The sequence below is a fragment of the Macrosteles quadrilineatus genome, unplaced genomic scaffold (genome assembly GCF_028750875.1).
Source record: "Macrosteles quadrilineatus isolate MER2022 unplaced genomic scaffold, UCM_ALF_1.0 Scaffold_9__3_contigs__length_116548681, whole genome shotgun sequence".
Taxonomy (NCBI): Eukaryota; Metazoa; Arthropoda; class Insecta; order Hemiptera; family Cicadellidae; genus Macrosteles; species Macrosteles quadrilineatus.
This window is the reverse complement of record NW_026542602.1, coordinates 50,459,288-50,475,755: the sequence shown is the minus strand read 5'-3', so window position 1 is coordinate 50,475,755 and position 16,468 is coordinate 50,459,288. Positions and strand designations below refer to the sequence as shown.

Genomic DNA, 16,468 nt, shown 5'->3' with positions numbered 1-16,468 from the left:
ATATTATTACTTACATATCTTTGTGATTCTAGCTCTGTGCATAAAATTAAAATTATGATTAATTCTAGTTTTATATATTTTTAGGTATCGATCCTGGGTGATAGTCTGCTGCAAAGAGCTCGCTCACAGTTTGGGGGGTCGAGAAGTAAAGATTGCCGAGAAAACCATTTCACTATGCAGGGTCTGCTAAATGAAGTGATGAATTTCTACTCGGAAGGACAAAGACTGAACCACTTTTGTGTGTTGATGTGTGGTGTCAATGACATGTTCACGGATATCTCACTTGTAGCGTTGAATCAAACGCTGAAAAGACTCCTAAACTTTCTGTCGGGTAAAGGACATTATGTTTTTTTGGTAACTTTTCCCAATGTGATTTCCAGTGTGGCTGAGATTAACAGGAAGGCCATCGACATGAATGGGTTTCTGGCGTCGTACCATTCAAAACCTAACCTCTCTGTCATTCGCTTTCACAAAAAGTTTCTCCAGTGCGAGAACAGAAAGAGTCTGTTCTACTCGATTCGTGAAAAGTCATCAATCAGCTTCACTGTGCTTTCTGATATTGCTTGTAAATTAATACGGGAAATGATTGAGAAAACGAGAGACTTAAAAATGTTAGAATTGGTAAATGCTCGTAATAGGCATGATTTCTAAATTGGTATGTATTATGTAGCAATTTTATTGTTTCTTATCTTGAAATGTGGTTTTTCAGATTTGCTTTTCTACTTGTAGGCCTATATTTTTAGTGGGAGATTATTAGACCAATACAATGCGCAAAACTTGATACATAAATTTTGAAACAATGTTATCAGAAAAATGTAAAATGTTTAAGACTTATTTGAATTAGTTTAGATCCCTTTGTTAAAATTTGTACAAAAAATACTTAAGCTTTAAACTTATTGATAGTAAATCTGTTGAATTTATTTATGACCGTATGTCGACTAACCACAAGAAGGTGCATTTAAGGGTATAATTTGTTTAAAGATTTATTTAGTTATTTTAAGATGATAAGTTAAGAAACGATAAGTTGAGACAAGTTTTAGTTAAATTAAAATTTGATGTACACATAGTATCCCATAATATGATTTTTCTATGGAAGTTGGTCTTGAAAACCACATGCACATGGTTTTAAGCTAAATTTAAATTCAAAGTCAATTTTTTGTTATATAGTGTGTGTGTGAATGGTTTATTTTAGTTGGAATGTTCTATATAAATTCAAATGTGAGTGATTACAATTTTTTGTAACTGTGTTTAAATTAAAATATAAAACTACTTATGGGACAGATTACATTATTTACCTTTTTTGGGTGATAAATTGAAAAAGAATGAACAACTCATAACCAACCATCAAATTTGAAAAATAAAGTATAGATTTAAGCATTTTCCCCCCCAAGACGCTAGGCACGAGCCCGGGATTGTTTTTCACATTACTTCAGGCTAGACCTAGGGGTTGCGGCATTATCACTTAGAAAAAATCCATTGGTGATTTGGCGGGATTTGAACCCGGGACCACAGGGACTGAAGTCCACGCTCTAACCACTAGACCAGCTAGCTCCATTTTCACAATTTAAAATACTTAAAGCTGATTACACAGATTTTTCCAGCATCTTGCCAGGGGTTGGATTACTCCACTTCTGATCACGTCTTTGATTGTTGTCATGTTCAGTTTGATTGTAGGTATCAAGGTTAAAATTGTAAAGCGCAAAAGTAAGAGATAAATGTGTATTTCATGAGATATAACTCTGTATACAAACAATGAAACCATTAACTGACAATCATTTTCAATATTAAATTCAATATTTGGCAATACAAAAAATAGTGATTAGCCTATATAGTATTGATATAAACATAAACAAACATCAATAAAAAATCTCACACATAGTGTACATGCCTATAAATGAAAATCAAATAATTGGAGCAATCCCTGTTTCTACATAATAATTTATTTGTTCATATTTGATTTCCACAATTGGGAACAGACTTAAAGAGTCCTTGGAGCCTAGACGTTCTAACTCGTAAAACAGTTAAAGAACTACAATGAAAAATTCTAATCTCACAGTTTACTAGTTAAATTACAATCACTCTGGTGTTTGAAAAAAATATTTTGATATGGTAAATAACTTTTTTTATCGGCTGTTTGAAATTAACGCAATAAGCGTTGCTCTTATGGCGGGCAAATCCAACATGGCTGTTAGCTTCCATGGACTCCCTTGGAGAACAATTCAAAACTACAAGGAAAGTCCTAATCCCACAGTATACTAGATATTTAAATCATTATCACTTTGGTGTTTGAACAAATATTTTTGGACGATAAATAGCCCTTCAGCAGCTAATGGAAATTATGCAAGATGGCCGCTAGCCTCCAAGGACTCTTAAGCCCCATATTCCTAGGCGGGTAGTGTTGAGAAGTGATTTTTCCATTTGTCCAGTGGTGATCTGCTCTGCTTCTCAAAAATGGTACCTTTAAATCTCTCACCAACCACTCTAAATTTATGGGCCATCATAAAATAGTATTTATGTATGAAAAGGGGTAAGAAAACTAATATTTTCCTATATGGAAGCAAAATATAAATGTTATTTACACAAATACATTACAACCAATTTAATTGCTCTAATTAAGTTTCTTTAGGTATTCAAGTATTGGATGGAGTATTGGACGGTTCAATAAACAATTAATAGTTTCCTTAATTATTCGCCTACATTGATTAGCTAATAGCTAACAATATAATGAAAAGTAGGTCAAGTATAAATACCTTTAACTAATGGAGGCCACATTATTAAATACATGTACGGTTAAATAGTATGAATCGGTTGAAAAAAACATTCTAATTCATCTTTTAACACCATTAACAACATCATAGCAATATTGTAACTGACTACCATCTACCTTTGTGAAAAAAACATTCACGTCAACATGTAAAATCATTAACCTTACCTCTAAATAATCTATAATATTACCATCTTCTGTAATCAAGATGACATGACCTATCTTCATTCTTATACTTACGAAGCTTAAGCGGCTTTATTTAGTGATAGCATAACCTACATCTCTTCCAAATGTGAGCTGTTGGCTCTCTTGTCGCTTTTTCGATCTTCGGAAAGTGTACAAACTTTCAAAAATGAAGTTTCATCATTATCGTGGATTAGTCAGATTATAAAATCAGTTGCATGAAAGTATCTGTTTGGAAGAAAGTCATCAATGTATCGAGAGAATAGTCTTTGACAAGTTAAGTCCATCTAGACATTAGAGTATTGCAATGGAAGTTATATTGGTGCTTTTGCTTTACAAACATTTAAACTTAGAACTGATAAGCAATAAAAATATACAGTTCTTAGTCCTGAAAATACAAGTTAGGTATTTGTATATAGATAACAAAGTGAACTGGAATTTCTCTTCAATTTTTATGAGTCTACACCCAAAGCCAGTGTAGGGGTTTGTTACTAACTAAATATAGTACAATAACTAATAGTTCTCGATAAATGGTAGACACGTTCTAGTAAAGTATCGTTTGTATCAAATATTGCTTTTTGTTTACTTAAAAACATTATACCTATAAGGTGAAATAGATACCATTTAAAAATAAATAATTTTCTTGAAGCAATAAAATAGACAGGGAAGATCTGATGATGATATAGCGCTTTCCTCAAAGAGTGAAAAGTTAGCTACTTACAAAAGCAAAACCAACCGTTAAGATAATATGCAGAACTAGCATATAATATTCATCATTTGAATCGTATTGGAAGAACGATCCTGTTGGAATCACAGTAGTTCTCAAGCGCCAATACTGTTCTGATGTTGTCTCTTGTCATTTAGAAATAGACTGAGTCAGACATTTCAAGCTATAACCTGTCTGGGCACGTTTATCGCACCACATGTACTGTGTTCAGCGTGCTGAGCTTGTGATAGCTCGTGAGGAAGTTCTGCGCAAGTTGTGGCCGAGGCAGTCTTACACGGTGTGCGTGTCTGCTCAACTGAGTCTGTATGTGCCACCAATGTCTACGTTTCTGTACCAACCACAGCACCAGACCTGCAGGCGAGATAAGACGGTTAATAGACGATAACTAAATTGGCTTATAGAAGTAAAAGGATTCTGTGTGCATGTAAGCGTAGATTTTGTCTTACACAATACTTTGATGTTAACGTCGTTTACACCAAACTATTTCATTTTACTTCGTAGGTACAAACGTTAAGATAAAACTGTCGTATTCCTTTCTTGAGAATGTAAAATTCAGCTGACTGGGTCAACTGTTCTTGGTTGGTATTGCGTCACCACAGGATGATTTAGGTTATTTTATAAGTTTCAATTATGTTACTAGAGTACGGTCCACAAGAGTCTGCAGTTGAGGGAGAAAGCCTATTTAACATGTGACTTCGAAGGAGCCAATGAGGACAGTGCGTTATTAGTGTCGAAAAGTAATCAACGGGTGATGTTGCGACATAGCACCAGTCCAGTCTTGGTATTGGCTGCCGCCAACTGCAGACTCTCGTGGCCCCTAGTGTAGACTCCAACTCCAACATATATTTTGTGTGGTGGTACTCTTTGAGAGTTGTCTGAAATCTGTTAGTTATTGTATTTTAATTAATATTCTGAGCCAATAATATTGAGACGTTAACTAATTTACAAATTCTTTTGCTAAACGTAGGGTAGGTTGTCTATACAAATTTAGGTGTGACTCTTTTTGCGAGAAACCCCATTACTATAGGGCACCTCAAAAACATCAAAACCGTATTTCACATTGAAATTAGGACATTAATGTAGGCCACTTTATTTAGCTAATTGTAATACTAATACGTACCTATGCATACCCAAACAATTAAAGGGGCCCACAGCTGCGGAAGAAGAAGTGCAGCCAATGTTAGATGTAGGGCCAGAACTAAGCAGGGCTGCCACGGCGATAACACACTAAGTCCTTGCTCATCAGTCTCTTGGGGCTGCTTAGATATGATGTGTGTGAAAAAGAGTATTCCTGTGAGACAAATTGATTGTGGTTAACTTATGAAAAATTGACATTAATTAGACTGAGCTGATAGATTATTCACTAATAAATAAATCGCTAGTATCAGCAATAATTTTTTGGTAAAAAACTCTCGTAACAGGAAATTGCAGAAGGGATTGTAAACTCTCTATTAAGGGAAATTAAATGAAAATAGCGAGTATAGCGGCGCAAACACTTTTGTCTGTTAAAACATGGAAAAACTAGTACATCAAGAAAACATCTCAATTATACTGGCAAACCAAATATAAACGTTATAATGAACATTGATCATAACATTACCTAAGCAAGTGAAGGCCAGGCTGAATACTTGATTGAAGGCAAGCGCAGCAGCCATACCAACACTGGCAGATGAAATAGCAAACAGTGACAGGATCGTAATACGAGCAGAGCGGACGGTTGGAGAAGGGTTTGGTTCCTCTATGGTTCTTGTTCTTGCCACCTAAAATAGATTTAGTGATTGCTTGGTTTTAGGTAGAGAGGAACAAAGATCTTTATTTTTAAAATCACATTAAAGTTACAAAACATCAAAAGTGTTGAGCCACACTGCTCAGAATTTAAAAATTTCAGAAAATTTTTCCATCTAACTGAAGCTGTAGTAGTAGTGATTTAGCTTATAGTTTGTCACAGCTTTAACCATTTGAGCACTGACAATATGAACACTCCTGAGATCATGACAAAATCATGAATACCCCCACGATCACATTGAAATCATGATCATCTCCAATGTTAGTCAGTTCTCAGGCGATGGTGAGCATTTTCACAATGTAAAATTTATGACCGTACCAGCCTATAATGGTACGGTATCGATTTTCTACATGGGAAGAGTTTAATATGAATAAAAATAAATGTTTACCTTATACTGTCTTTGTGTCACTGAAAAAATTGGATTTTGTGTTCATAAGGTGTGAAAAATTTGTATACAAGCCTAATTTAATCCATGGATCAAAGGGTTGATAAAGCATGATTCAGAAAGACGGAAGTGTAAGTACCTTGACGGTTTGCTTGTACTCGTGGACAGCTGCATCAATGTCGGTGTCGGAGCTGTGGCCGGAGTCATCACTCAACTCTGAGTCACTGTCTGTGTCTTCTACCAGAGCTGCAGTGTCTGAGACCAGCTGATAGCTCACTCTGCCTGTCTGTGACCCTGTAGACATATCACACAGAGTACCTACATTGTCAGCGATATCATAGACAAATAGAATAAATATAGACTGTCAGCTGTGCTGCGGTCGGCATAAGTTCCGGCGCACACTGCTGCAGCGTCTGCTGGTCGCATACGGCTCCTGCGCTCCTCGCCTGCAGCGGTGTGCACCGTAACTACCCGGCAAACTTAGCTGTGGGTGCTGGAACCTTCCTTTGACAGTCTATATTAATTCTATTTGTCTATGGTGATATCACACAGAGTACATTGTCAGCCATATCACACATCACACAAGAGTACATTGTCAGCCATATCACACAGAATACATTGTCAGCCATATCACATAGAGTACATAGTCGGACATATCACACAAAGTACATAGTCAGACATATCACACAGAGTACATTGTCAGCCATATCACACAGAGTACATTGACAGTGATATCACATAGAGTACATTAGCCATATCACACAGAGTACATTGTCCTTTCACTCACACTTTTGTACACTAAAACACAATTTAAACAGTATGATAATCAACCTACCATTGTTTTTGGGCACAAATGATGGCTGGTAAGCACTGTAGATGGTGAATACTATATCACATGATTGTGATAGGAGGTATGCAGCGCTGGACAGCGAAATCTGTGATTTCAGTGGCAAAACCAACAAAACCGCACTCACCAAGCCTGCAAAATATCAAGATATGTTAGTAACTAAATATAGAAAATCAATGGTTAAAAAAAATTGTTTTGGTACAAATCATGCATTGATCCATTTCTTCATAACTTTTAATCTATTTAAAAGTAGTGGTGAGTTGGCTCAGTCAATATGCCACTGGTGACTTCATGCCCAAGGCAGTGATTTCCTGGGTTTGGATTTTGGTACCTTCCACTACTTTTTATTAGAGCATATCCAGTTATATACATCAGAGCACATCTAATCTAATCTAATCTAATCTGATCTAATCTAATCGTAGATTAGAAATTCGATATGCATCGATTTTACCCTTCCAATCCACATGCAAAAAATCTTAAATAAAGTGTCCTATTAGAGCTGCTTGACCTCCTTCCAGAACGCCTAACAAGAAACCAACCTAATCTGGTTCAAGAATAAACTGGCTGCTAAAGAGACAAAGACAGATGTTTATCCGAAGTTATAGCTTGTAGGTTAAATTTTTCTTACGTTTTCAACCAAAATAAATTACCCTTGTACACTGTTTTTAATTTTACTAAGTAAACAATATTGTCTATAGCAGTACCTGTGATTGACAGGGCTGTCAGCTGGGTGCCTGTCCACCAGTGATCTCTAGCCACCTGTGGGGGCAACACTAGCCCCGCCACCCCCACCACCCCCCGCTGTGTCATCCCCACCACCTCCACCAGGGACAGTGACAAAGATGTCAGGCACACTACAGCTAGTCCACCACGCAACATACGCCAGGCACCACTACCCCACTCCTGTACAAACATAACCAGTAAGTGTCTTCACTCACATCAGCCAATGAGAGAAATTTGCTAAACACATTTTTCCTTCAGCCTGCGGCTACCCAACTTGAACAGTTGGTCAAATTTCTATTACACATAATTGATCAAACTCACCGTCAAAACTTGGAAGAACAGCAGCTCATTGGACAATGAATTATCTCTGAAACAAGAAATTGTTTTACGACAAATTTAACATAATTTAAGATTTTTTAGGTGATGTAAATGTCATGTAGATGCTAAAATGATGATATTTAAAACATTTTACTAGGAAAACGTCTGAAAATCTAACTTCTAAGTTTCTACAAAGAAACTGTTAGGTAACTTACCTAGCCTCAACAAGACCGAGAGTTAGGAATCCAATTGCGAAAAAACAGCTGACAAACATAGTCTTGACAGGGAACAATGTAGTAACTGTAATTTTCTCTCTAGGTGTATACGTAGACAAACTGGTGGAGTAGACGAGGGTGAAGAAAGCAGCACTGTTGGCAACCTGGAATAAGTAAGTTATAACATTTTACACTCATTCACAGATGTGAATATCACAGCTGAAAGATTCTACATTCTGCATGCCACTAATACAGATGTAGGATAAAGTAATAGTCAAAGGATAAAGTAATAGTAATTATAGGTATAATCTGCTTAATTAGTTAAGTAAATATTCTGCTTTAGTTTTCGATTATTAAGGATAGGCCAACTTTGATGAGCGAAATAGACTTTTAGTTCAGCCTAGACACGACACTCGTATCAATATTCTTCGGGGTTTTTGTCTTTTTTTAATTTTCATACTTAAGAGTATTTGTTTTACGGTGTACTGGTATCCGTTTCTCGTGTCCTAAAAACTCTGTTGAAGTAGGGAGGATCTCTCTTTTGTTTTATCTCAAATAAAGAGATTTTATTTTACTCTTTATAGGCCTGTTACATATAAGATCCGAAACTAGTAACCACCATACAGCAGCCAAGAATTACTTTACACAGGTATCCAAACAGTTTTACATTTTAAAGCACAAGAAATACATTTTAAGTTATTCAAACAAAACTAAATCCCCCAGCTGGTGACAATCAGCTAAATTTGTTTTGTGAAGATTGTGAAGACATGATTATCTTACGTTACTCAGTGTAGGAAGCTCGTCGTAGATTAGTTTAGCCCTTTCTGGACTGAAGAGCATCATGTCTCCAATGAGGAACAAAGATAAAGTGATAGGAACACAAGACAGAAGACCCCACCGGAGGATCCTGGACCTCTGTGAACAAAGAACAGGATCAGAGTAAACAGACATCCAGTTAGGAAGTTTCTCCAAAATAGAATGATTGTAATAAACCATTTTTACCACTCCTCTGTTACTTAGAGTAAAATTGTGTTCAATTCACCCCACAGTCGAACCTTTAATACAAATTTCAAGGGGTAGGGGAAAATTTGTATCGAGCTATTCTCAATAAAGAGGTTTATTTTATTGATGTTTAATACTGCCGTTCATCTTATAGAGGTTTCTCTTCGCTCTGAGTTAACTGCTATAAAAGGAAGATGGATGGGTAGGGGTTTATGTTGACACAAAGCTTCTGTTAGATTTGAAAACTACGTACTATGAAAGTTAAGATCATTAGAAATTTGTCTTGTAGACGTTTTGTGCTAAGAATATTCGTTGTGAGGTTACTCAGTCCTAGCCCATGTCACAAACAAATCAAATAAAAATGTTCGTCTTATGTAGGTTTTTACCTATGTCTATGTTGTATAGAGGTGTTTTTAGCATTGATATGAAAGTTTCAAGGGGATTAAAAAAAAATGTTGTATCGAGGAATTAGTTTTAACGAGGTTTGAATGTATAACAAAAGGGAAATAGTTGTAAAAACCCTTTAAATTGTTTTTGGACATAAAATACACAAAAGTGTTCAGATTTTAAAATAGGATAAAAAATCTACAATCAGTATTCACAGTCAATTTGTTTCACAAATGTTACCTCGAGGCCCAATATGTGTAGTGTGATGATGAACAACAACACCCCGAGAGAGGCTAGGTGGGGGGACAAGATCAGCTGTTTAGTCAACCAGGAGCTGTGCCCCGCCATGTATTGCAGAGTAGTTCTCACCCCCACCACCACCCCCGCCAGGTGACAGCACTGATGTAGCAGCAGCAGCCATGCCCCGCCACCTGTCTGGCGCAATGTACTGCACGAGCCTGGCGACATAGAACATACGTAGATTTAAAAAACCATTTCAAAATCGATGGAACACTTTGATTCTTCAGTGACTTCAGGGGATGTACTTGATTCTTCAATGGTGAAGACGTTAAGTTACCCTGAAGATACACTCCACATCACAGATAAAATGTTGCAGAATAAAATTTCATCAATATGACAAGGTCATTGCCCTAAGACCACGAATCTGCAGGACGTGACTGTGGAATAATATCAATGAAGATAACAATGGTTGATACTATGTATTACATACTGTCATTTATGAAATAAAACATATTTCAATTAAAGCTAATAAAAGCAACACTACGAGTAGTAAAATACAGAGGATACAAGCTTATGGAACAACTGGGCTCTAGTGTTGGCGCAGAAATGTACTTAACGAGCCAGGAATAGCCCGAACGTTGATTGTCACATAGCTTTGTTGTACAGCAGTTGTAGCTCACAGGGTCTACCTACAGCGTGAGCGCTGTAGTACGTGATAGTGAGGGAGCAGGAGAGCTGTGGGGATGACGAATATGACCAGGGCCGCTTTAATACCAAGAGGGTTTAGGTTTGTCAGGGACGCGAAGGAAGAGATAAATTCCCCCTCAATATATGTGGAGAGAGCAATCATCACTTGTAATCATCGCATCACAAGCAAACCGCGGGCCTGCCAGCGACTGAGACACCATTTAAGTGTAACCATAGATAAAACATACTCCCTTAGTAGATTTCTCATCCTTATGGAACAGCTGAAGACAATTTTATTGTTAGTTCATGTACGGTTTATGTAGAGGTCGTGTTTTGTTTACAATTTGTTTCCCGTTATTACAGCCATTTAAAACCTCGTTTAACCAAATAATACAATCTAATCATAAATAATAACTTTTCCCCTAGTTATATAACCAAACAGTAAAGCACAAATCAAGAAATTAACCCTAAAATAATGGAAACAAAGTTTCATCGACACTAGCGTCTTTGTGTCACGTACATGAACTAGACACGAAAAACGTGCTTCAAAATTTACAATGGGATGAGAAGTCTACTTGTGTTGGTTAGTCTATGGTGTAACATTGCATGTATCCTCTTACTGTGTCACTGCACACAATATTTAAATTTCTCATGCGTCACACACAACAGTTGCAACAAATTGGCAATCAGCATTACAGTTTATAGGTGAAGAAGATTTATTGATCACCTCGTAGAGAGATGACAAGTGCAGCGACTGTCAGCCCGGCTACACACTCCGGACAACTCCATGTAGTGACTGCTACTGAGCAAACTATGAAGGTAGCCAGGGCCCAGGACTGAGGTAGACCTTGCCACAACCTGGCGGGGGATTTGTCCCCTCCCCCCACCACCACCTCCGGGTCCATCGCATCCTGGAATGAAAACTCTTCTTTATTGAAACAAACTTAGTACCTCATGGTCGTTTCTCACGGTTTACCACCAACGTTATCTGACGCCTAAGGAGCCAGAGCAAAGATGCAAGATAATTTGGAATTCCAAGATTGATGACTGGGTGAGTAATTGAAAGTATTTAGATTTTTATCACATTTAATTTCTGAGTTAATTCATTTACATAATAGGGTACTGACCGATTAAATTACATTTATAAGATGTCAACACAAAAGGAAGTTTGACATTCTTGCAAGATAATATGGAATTCCAAGATTGCTGGCTGAATGAGTGATCAAAGTGTTCAAATTTTCTGATGTCATATAATTTCTAAATTGATTCATCTATATACTAGGGTGTCTAGGATATTAAATTTTATACAACACCGTATATCATATACAATGTCAGTAGATTTAGACATTATAAATTGACAAAAAACCAGTTACTGCTGAAAGCATTTTCGAAGTAACGTTTTTTTTGAGAGAATAAATTATATTTTATTTGATATATCAAATTTTCTTTACCTTATCACTTATGAGTGATTCCATCTTCCAATATCTCCTCTCACCATCTACAACCAATGTGTGGATGTTCTCCTCATTCTATCTACAAAACATACAAATAAAATCTAAGTTATTCACTGAACTATGCAAAGAAATGTTAATAACTTAGTTTGCCGATAAAGGAACATTTTTTATAGGTTAAAGAGGTTGCACAGAACAAGTTTGAACCTAGGAGAGAAAACTATCGTAACCCAGACCCAGGTTTTACAGCTGTTACACTTTATATGGTTTCTGTTCCAAAAACCTTACCTGTAATACAGGACAAAAACTTCTCAACTCCACTTAAAAACAAGTAGCTAAATTTGAGTTACATATTCCTTGCTGGTAATGCAAATTTGTTCCTTCCTACGACTTATTGCTCCTATAAAATTAAACATTTGAAATAACAATCCAAATAGAATTGTGAAATCAAGTGGACACATTCCTCCGGTTCATCTAGTTTGAGAAACATGTTGCATTCCATGTTTTGACGATTAAAACCATGTTCAAGCCACATTTAATGGACTACTTACGGCTTTATGTGGCCTGTGTTTCATGTGACATTTCCTTTACATCCACTCTTATACATAAACCTAATTATTATTTTATAGTAGCCTTGATATTCACTTGAATCAATTTAGAACACATTACATTTATTTTGGTTTTGATTTTTAAATAAATACTTAACCTTATTTTTTTTTACTAAAATATTTTGTTTTAGATCAATGTTTTTTATCAATGAAAACCAAATGGGCCTGTAGGAAAATAAAGTTTGTATATAAATAAGACTTGGAAATGCTGGAAATACTCAATGAAAATAGTTGCTGGTCAACCAATACAAAATGAATCTTAAATTTTGTAGTTCTAAATTTTATCTATGACAAAAAATATACATTGATATAACAAATTTGTACCTCTTTTCATTTTCAGCTAACATTACAAAATATTTACACTGAGTACAACATTGCTTTAAGTTATTAAATAACTTCTTGATCAGCATTGTACGTGTTATTAAATTTACGGAAAGTAAATAAAAGAAACGTCTAAAAACACTTAAAACATATATTTACGCTTATACTGTTCCTCACAAGTCGGTAAATATACAAAAAAGATGGTAAGTGGTGATCGATTTCGATTGGACACTCCAATCATCATCAGAAATCGATCACCACTTACCATATTTTTTGTATATTTACCGTCTTGTGAGTAACAGTATAAACGTGCGTAAATATATGTTTTAAATGTTATAATACGTTTCTTTTATTTACTTTCCGTTTAAGTTATTGGTTAAAAATATCTAATGACAAATCAGCAATTGTTACCTCCAAGAATTCTTATAGGTTGTAAAGCTGTCAAATATATCTGTTATTCGCATTGACAACTAACCTACTGTGCTTAAGTATTGAGTTACTTATTAACAACGAGAACAATTAATTTATTACAAATAATTACGACCATAATGCTGAGAAATATCTACCTAGAAAGTTAATATGCTTGACAAAACTGGATGGATGAATGTATACCAACACAAAAGATGTTAGAAATTTAACAACCTATGACATATGATAGGTGTATCAGTCGCACATAATGTCCTTCACTTCACTGACAAAGTGATAACCATGTAACTTACCTTACGTCAGCTGTCAATGCACATAGGTGGCTTCCATGTCACATAGAGAATTACCATGGTAGAAAATACAACTGCCAAATAAAAGTTGTGGAACAAAAAGTATAATGTGAGAATCTAGATAACTAGTGGCTTGTAGGGGCAATAGCCCCTATTATTCTAGTTAGTATTTTGTACAAATTATTAGTCTCATGGGTTATCCTCTACCTTGAATTATTGTTTAACATTTTTATTTGTTATAATATGTATGATAGTTAGTCATTACATAGCTGCATAAAGCATTTTGATGTCTGCTCTGTTTAAAATAAAAATTCCAAAGGACTGTTCATGCAGTGTGTTTAATTATAATATAAACTTTCTAATCATAATACAACTAAGGAACATGTTCAATAGTAATTTTCATGACTATTAATTAAATATATATAAATGTCTTTGAATATATACAAATTCACTTCGAAAAAACACATAGAGGTATAATGTCATCCTCCAAATTGTAAAATGCAAAATCACCCGGCTAAAAGTAACGTAAAGTTGACCACTGGGTAAACACTGTTTTTTTTTTTTTTTTTATTGCCAACTTTTGTGAAGGTTTGGCCTTGCGCTTTATTTATAGTAACAGCGATTTTTTAAGAGAAAATTCAATCTCGGATTGGTTGATATTAGTTTTATTTTTGGCATGAAAAATATGTTCCCTTTGCCTACTCCAGTAATTCCTTCTAACTTTACACTATTTTTGGACATGGCTAACACACCCAATCGTACTCCATTAACTAATTTAGACCCTTAAAATTGGGAAAAAGTATATTTAAGCTTTATAATAGTATACACAGTAAAAAAACAATAACAATCAAATCAAAACAAATACATACTAATTTGACAGTTACAATCAGGTGATCTTTTGTTTGCAATCCGAGTGACGTCAGAATATGACGGGAATAGCACACCTATGTTTTTTCCTTCCACCATGCACAGTACATATTACAAATTACCATATGCTGTAAATAAAGTTAAACCACATGTTTTAAAGTAAACAAAGCAGACATGACTTAGATTCCCGTGCTATTTAAATGTGAATTAATTTATTCCGTAATAACCTTTTGGTGCATAATTAAGAAAAATGAATAGTTTTCCCTCAAAATTCACGTCAAGACCTTTAAAATAAGACCCCTCCCATCCTTCTACGGCCATCCAGTCACTCACAATTTCTTTACAAAAATTTGACTTACGGAATTATATATATAGATTTGTTTCAAGTTACAGTTCATTACATGTTTTTAACATTATACTCTGTGTAGAATTTAGGCAGTTTTGAATGATGTAATCCATCCCTTCCACCTGATCCTACCTTCAAAACAATATAGCTCAACAGCTAAAGGTCTTGGGTTGCAACATAACATAAGCAACAAAAGAAATTGGGGGACTTATCCTCAAACCTCATAAATTTTCTGAACAGACTATAATTTGTCCTGTTATGTTGTCCTTTTGTTTTTTAGTAAAAACATTAAACATTTAACATTATATTTATTCATTAAATTTTATATTGGAAAGCTGGTAAAGTTTGTTTTGACTCAATTGTAAAATACTCAACAATGGAAAAAGGGAACATGGGAATTTAAAATAGAACAGCTGATTTTGGAATTAATTGTATTGTTGTCCCCATTATAGGATCAGGAAGCTTCAAAAGATAAAAATTAAGGATTATGAGTTTAGGGGGTTGGGACTAAAATCCAGTGTTGATTTTTAGAATTTTGTATACCAAACTGTAATTTAATGAGTGTGGTTTAAACTATACTTTGAGAGTTTTGTACCTATCATGTTTTCATCCTCATCCATGATCAGTCTAAAATCTAAATCCTTACTCTTTCAAAGAAAATATTGTAATATATATTGCTATAACACATGAAGAAGCAGTTCCAGTTCCATAATTCTACCTTTATCAGTAACTTGAACATTATTGTTTCAAGCTGAATAAAAAAAAATTAAGGTCCAGTTATTCTGTGCCTCACTACCAATCAAATATAAAGAAATTATTAACACGTTCTTGTTTCCAATCCATGCTAAACAATATTATATTTTATTGGTTGTAATGCAATGGAGTGGATGGATTACTCAATGACAAACATTATCTAGTAGGTAACAAAACGAAGGTTGATAGGTACCGTACTCACAATAGCAACAACTTCTAAAAGATATTGTATGTTGAAATGGTTGCCTTTTGTTGATTTTGTATGGAATATAATTTTAACTTGTAAATATTACTATCTGGTTCAAATGCCTATGAAATAACTTGTTAAACTCTAAATAAGTAAAAATAATAACATGAGCAGTTTACCTGTATCAGAAGCTTTCACATAATCAAATTAGCCTAACCGAATTACCCACTTTCGGCTGTTTTCCCCAATCAAACATAAGTGACAGTTGTTTATTAACACTTTCCGAATAACTGAGAACAATGTTTAGCACAAATACAAAAGCGTAAAGGCGAACTCGAAAAGATTGTTAGGTAAATGTAGAATCACATTTACAGAATGTTGTGTCGTCTGCTCACAGCCGGCAATGCTGATGTGACGTCATATATCGATCAGCTGGTAACGCTCTCTCATTGGCTGTCGTATTTGACAGCGACAGCGACAGTGATAGCAATATTAGGTATAGTCGATTTGGCTCATTGCAGCCCACCTGTTATTGGCCATTGTTGTCATTCTCACCTGTTTCTTACCATGTTTATTTAGACGTTGATTAGTTTTAGCATTTTGTAAAAGAGAGCACGATTTTAATAGGTAAAGGTATTATAATCCTTTCATTTGTTTATGGATCGGCTAGGATAGAAAATGTTTCTCTCTGCAATTATTTTGTTTTGTAAAACCATCCGGTTATTATACCTACAGAAATTTCTCTATATTTACTAAATAAAGCAAAGGAAAAATAACCCCGCCGCAGCAAACATGCAGAGTAAGCGAATTTCAATTTGTCTGATTAAATTTTTACTAAAATATTTCCATAAATAAGACATATTTATTCCCAATTTCAATAACATTTGATTTCACGAGTGCTTGGGTTTTCTGCTACGGGTAAGGTAAAACGTGTTTTTTGACGATACGTCAATAG

General features: G+C 35.1%; 2 protein-coding genes across 4 annotated transcripts in view; one reads left to right on the top strand and one right to left on the bottom strand.

Moving 5' to 3' along the window:
- The window catches only part of LOC129002238 (uncharacterized), a 28,297-nt gene extending 27,082 nt beyond the window's left edge, over positions 1-1,215 (top strand). For both annotated transcript variants that reach the window (XM_054429899.1, XM_054429897.1), the window contains exon 14: positions 85-1,215. In XM_054429899.1, coding sequence (XP_054285874.1) covers positions 85-651 — 567 coding nt within the window. In that variant the 3' untranslated portion in view covers positions 652-1,215. The remainder of the gene's footprint in view (positions 1-84) is intronic.
- A 588-nt stretch (positions 1,216-1,803) lies between these two features.
- LOC129002241 (uncharacterized) lies at positions 1,804-15,904 on the bottom strand. Of its 2 annotated transcripts, none has more exons than XM_054429904.1 (13): positions 15,693-15,904; positions 11,716-11,797; positions 10,992-11,175; positions 9,578-9,795; positions 8,729-8,863; positions 7,949-8,112; positions 7,737-7,782; positions 7,397-7,595; positions 6,681-6,824; positions 5,985-6,139; positions 5,275-5,434; positions 4,795-4,965; positions 1,804-4,025 (listed from the first exon to the last, which is right to left on the bottom strand). In XM_054429904.1, exons 2-13 carry the CDS (start codon positions 11,737-11,739, stop codon positions 3,859-3,861), a joined length of 1,767 nt encoding a protein of 588 aa, XP_054285879.1. In that variant the 5' UTR covers positions 11,740-11,797; positions 15,693-15,904; the 3' UTR covers positions 1,804-3,858. The 2 variants fall into 2 exon arrangements, with proteins under 2 accessions (XP_054285879.1, XP_054285880.1); XM_054429905.1 differs by lacking the exon at positions 15,693-15,904 and adding an exon at positions 13,211-13,243.
- Between the last annotated feature and the right edge of the window lie 564 nt (positions 15,905-16,468).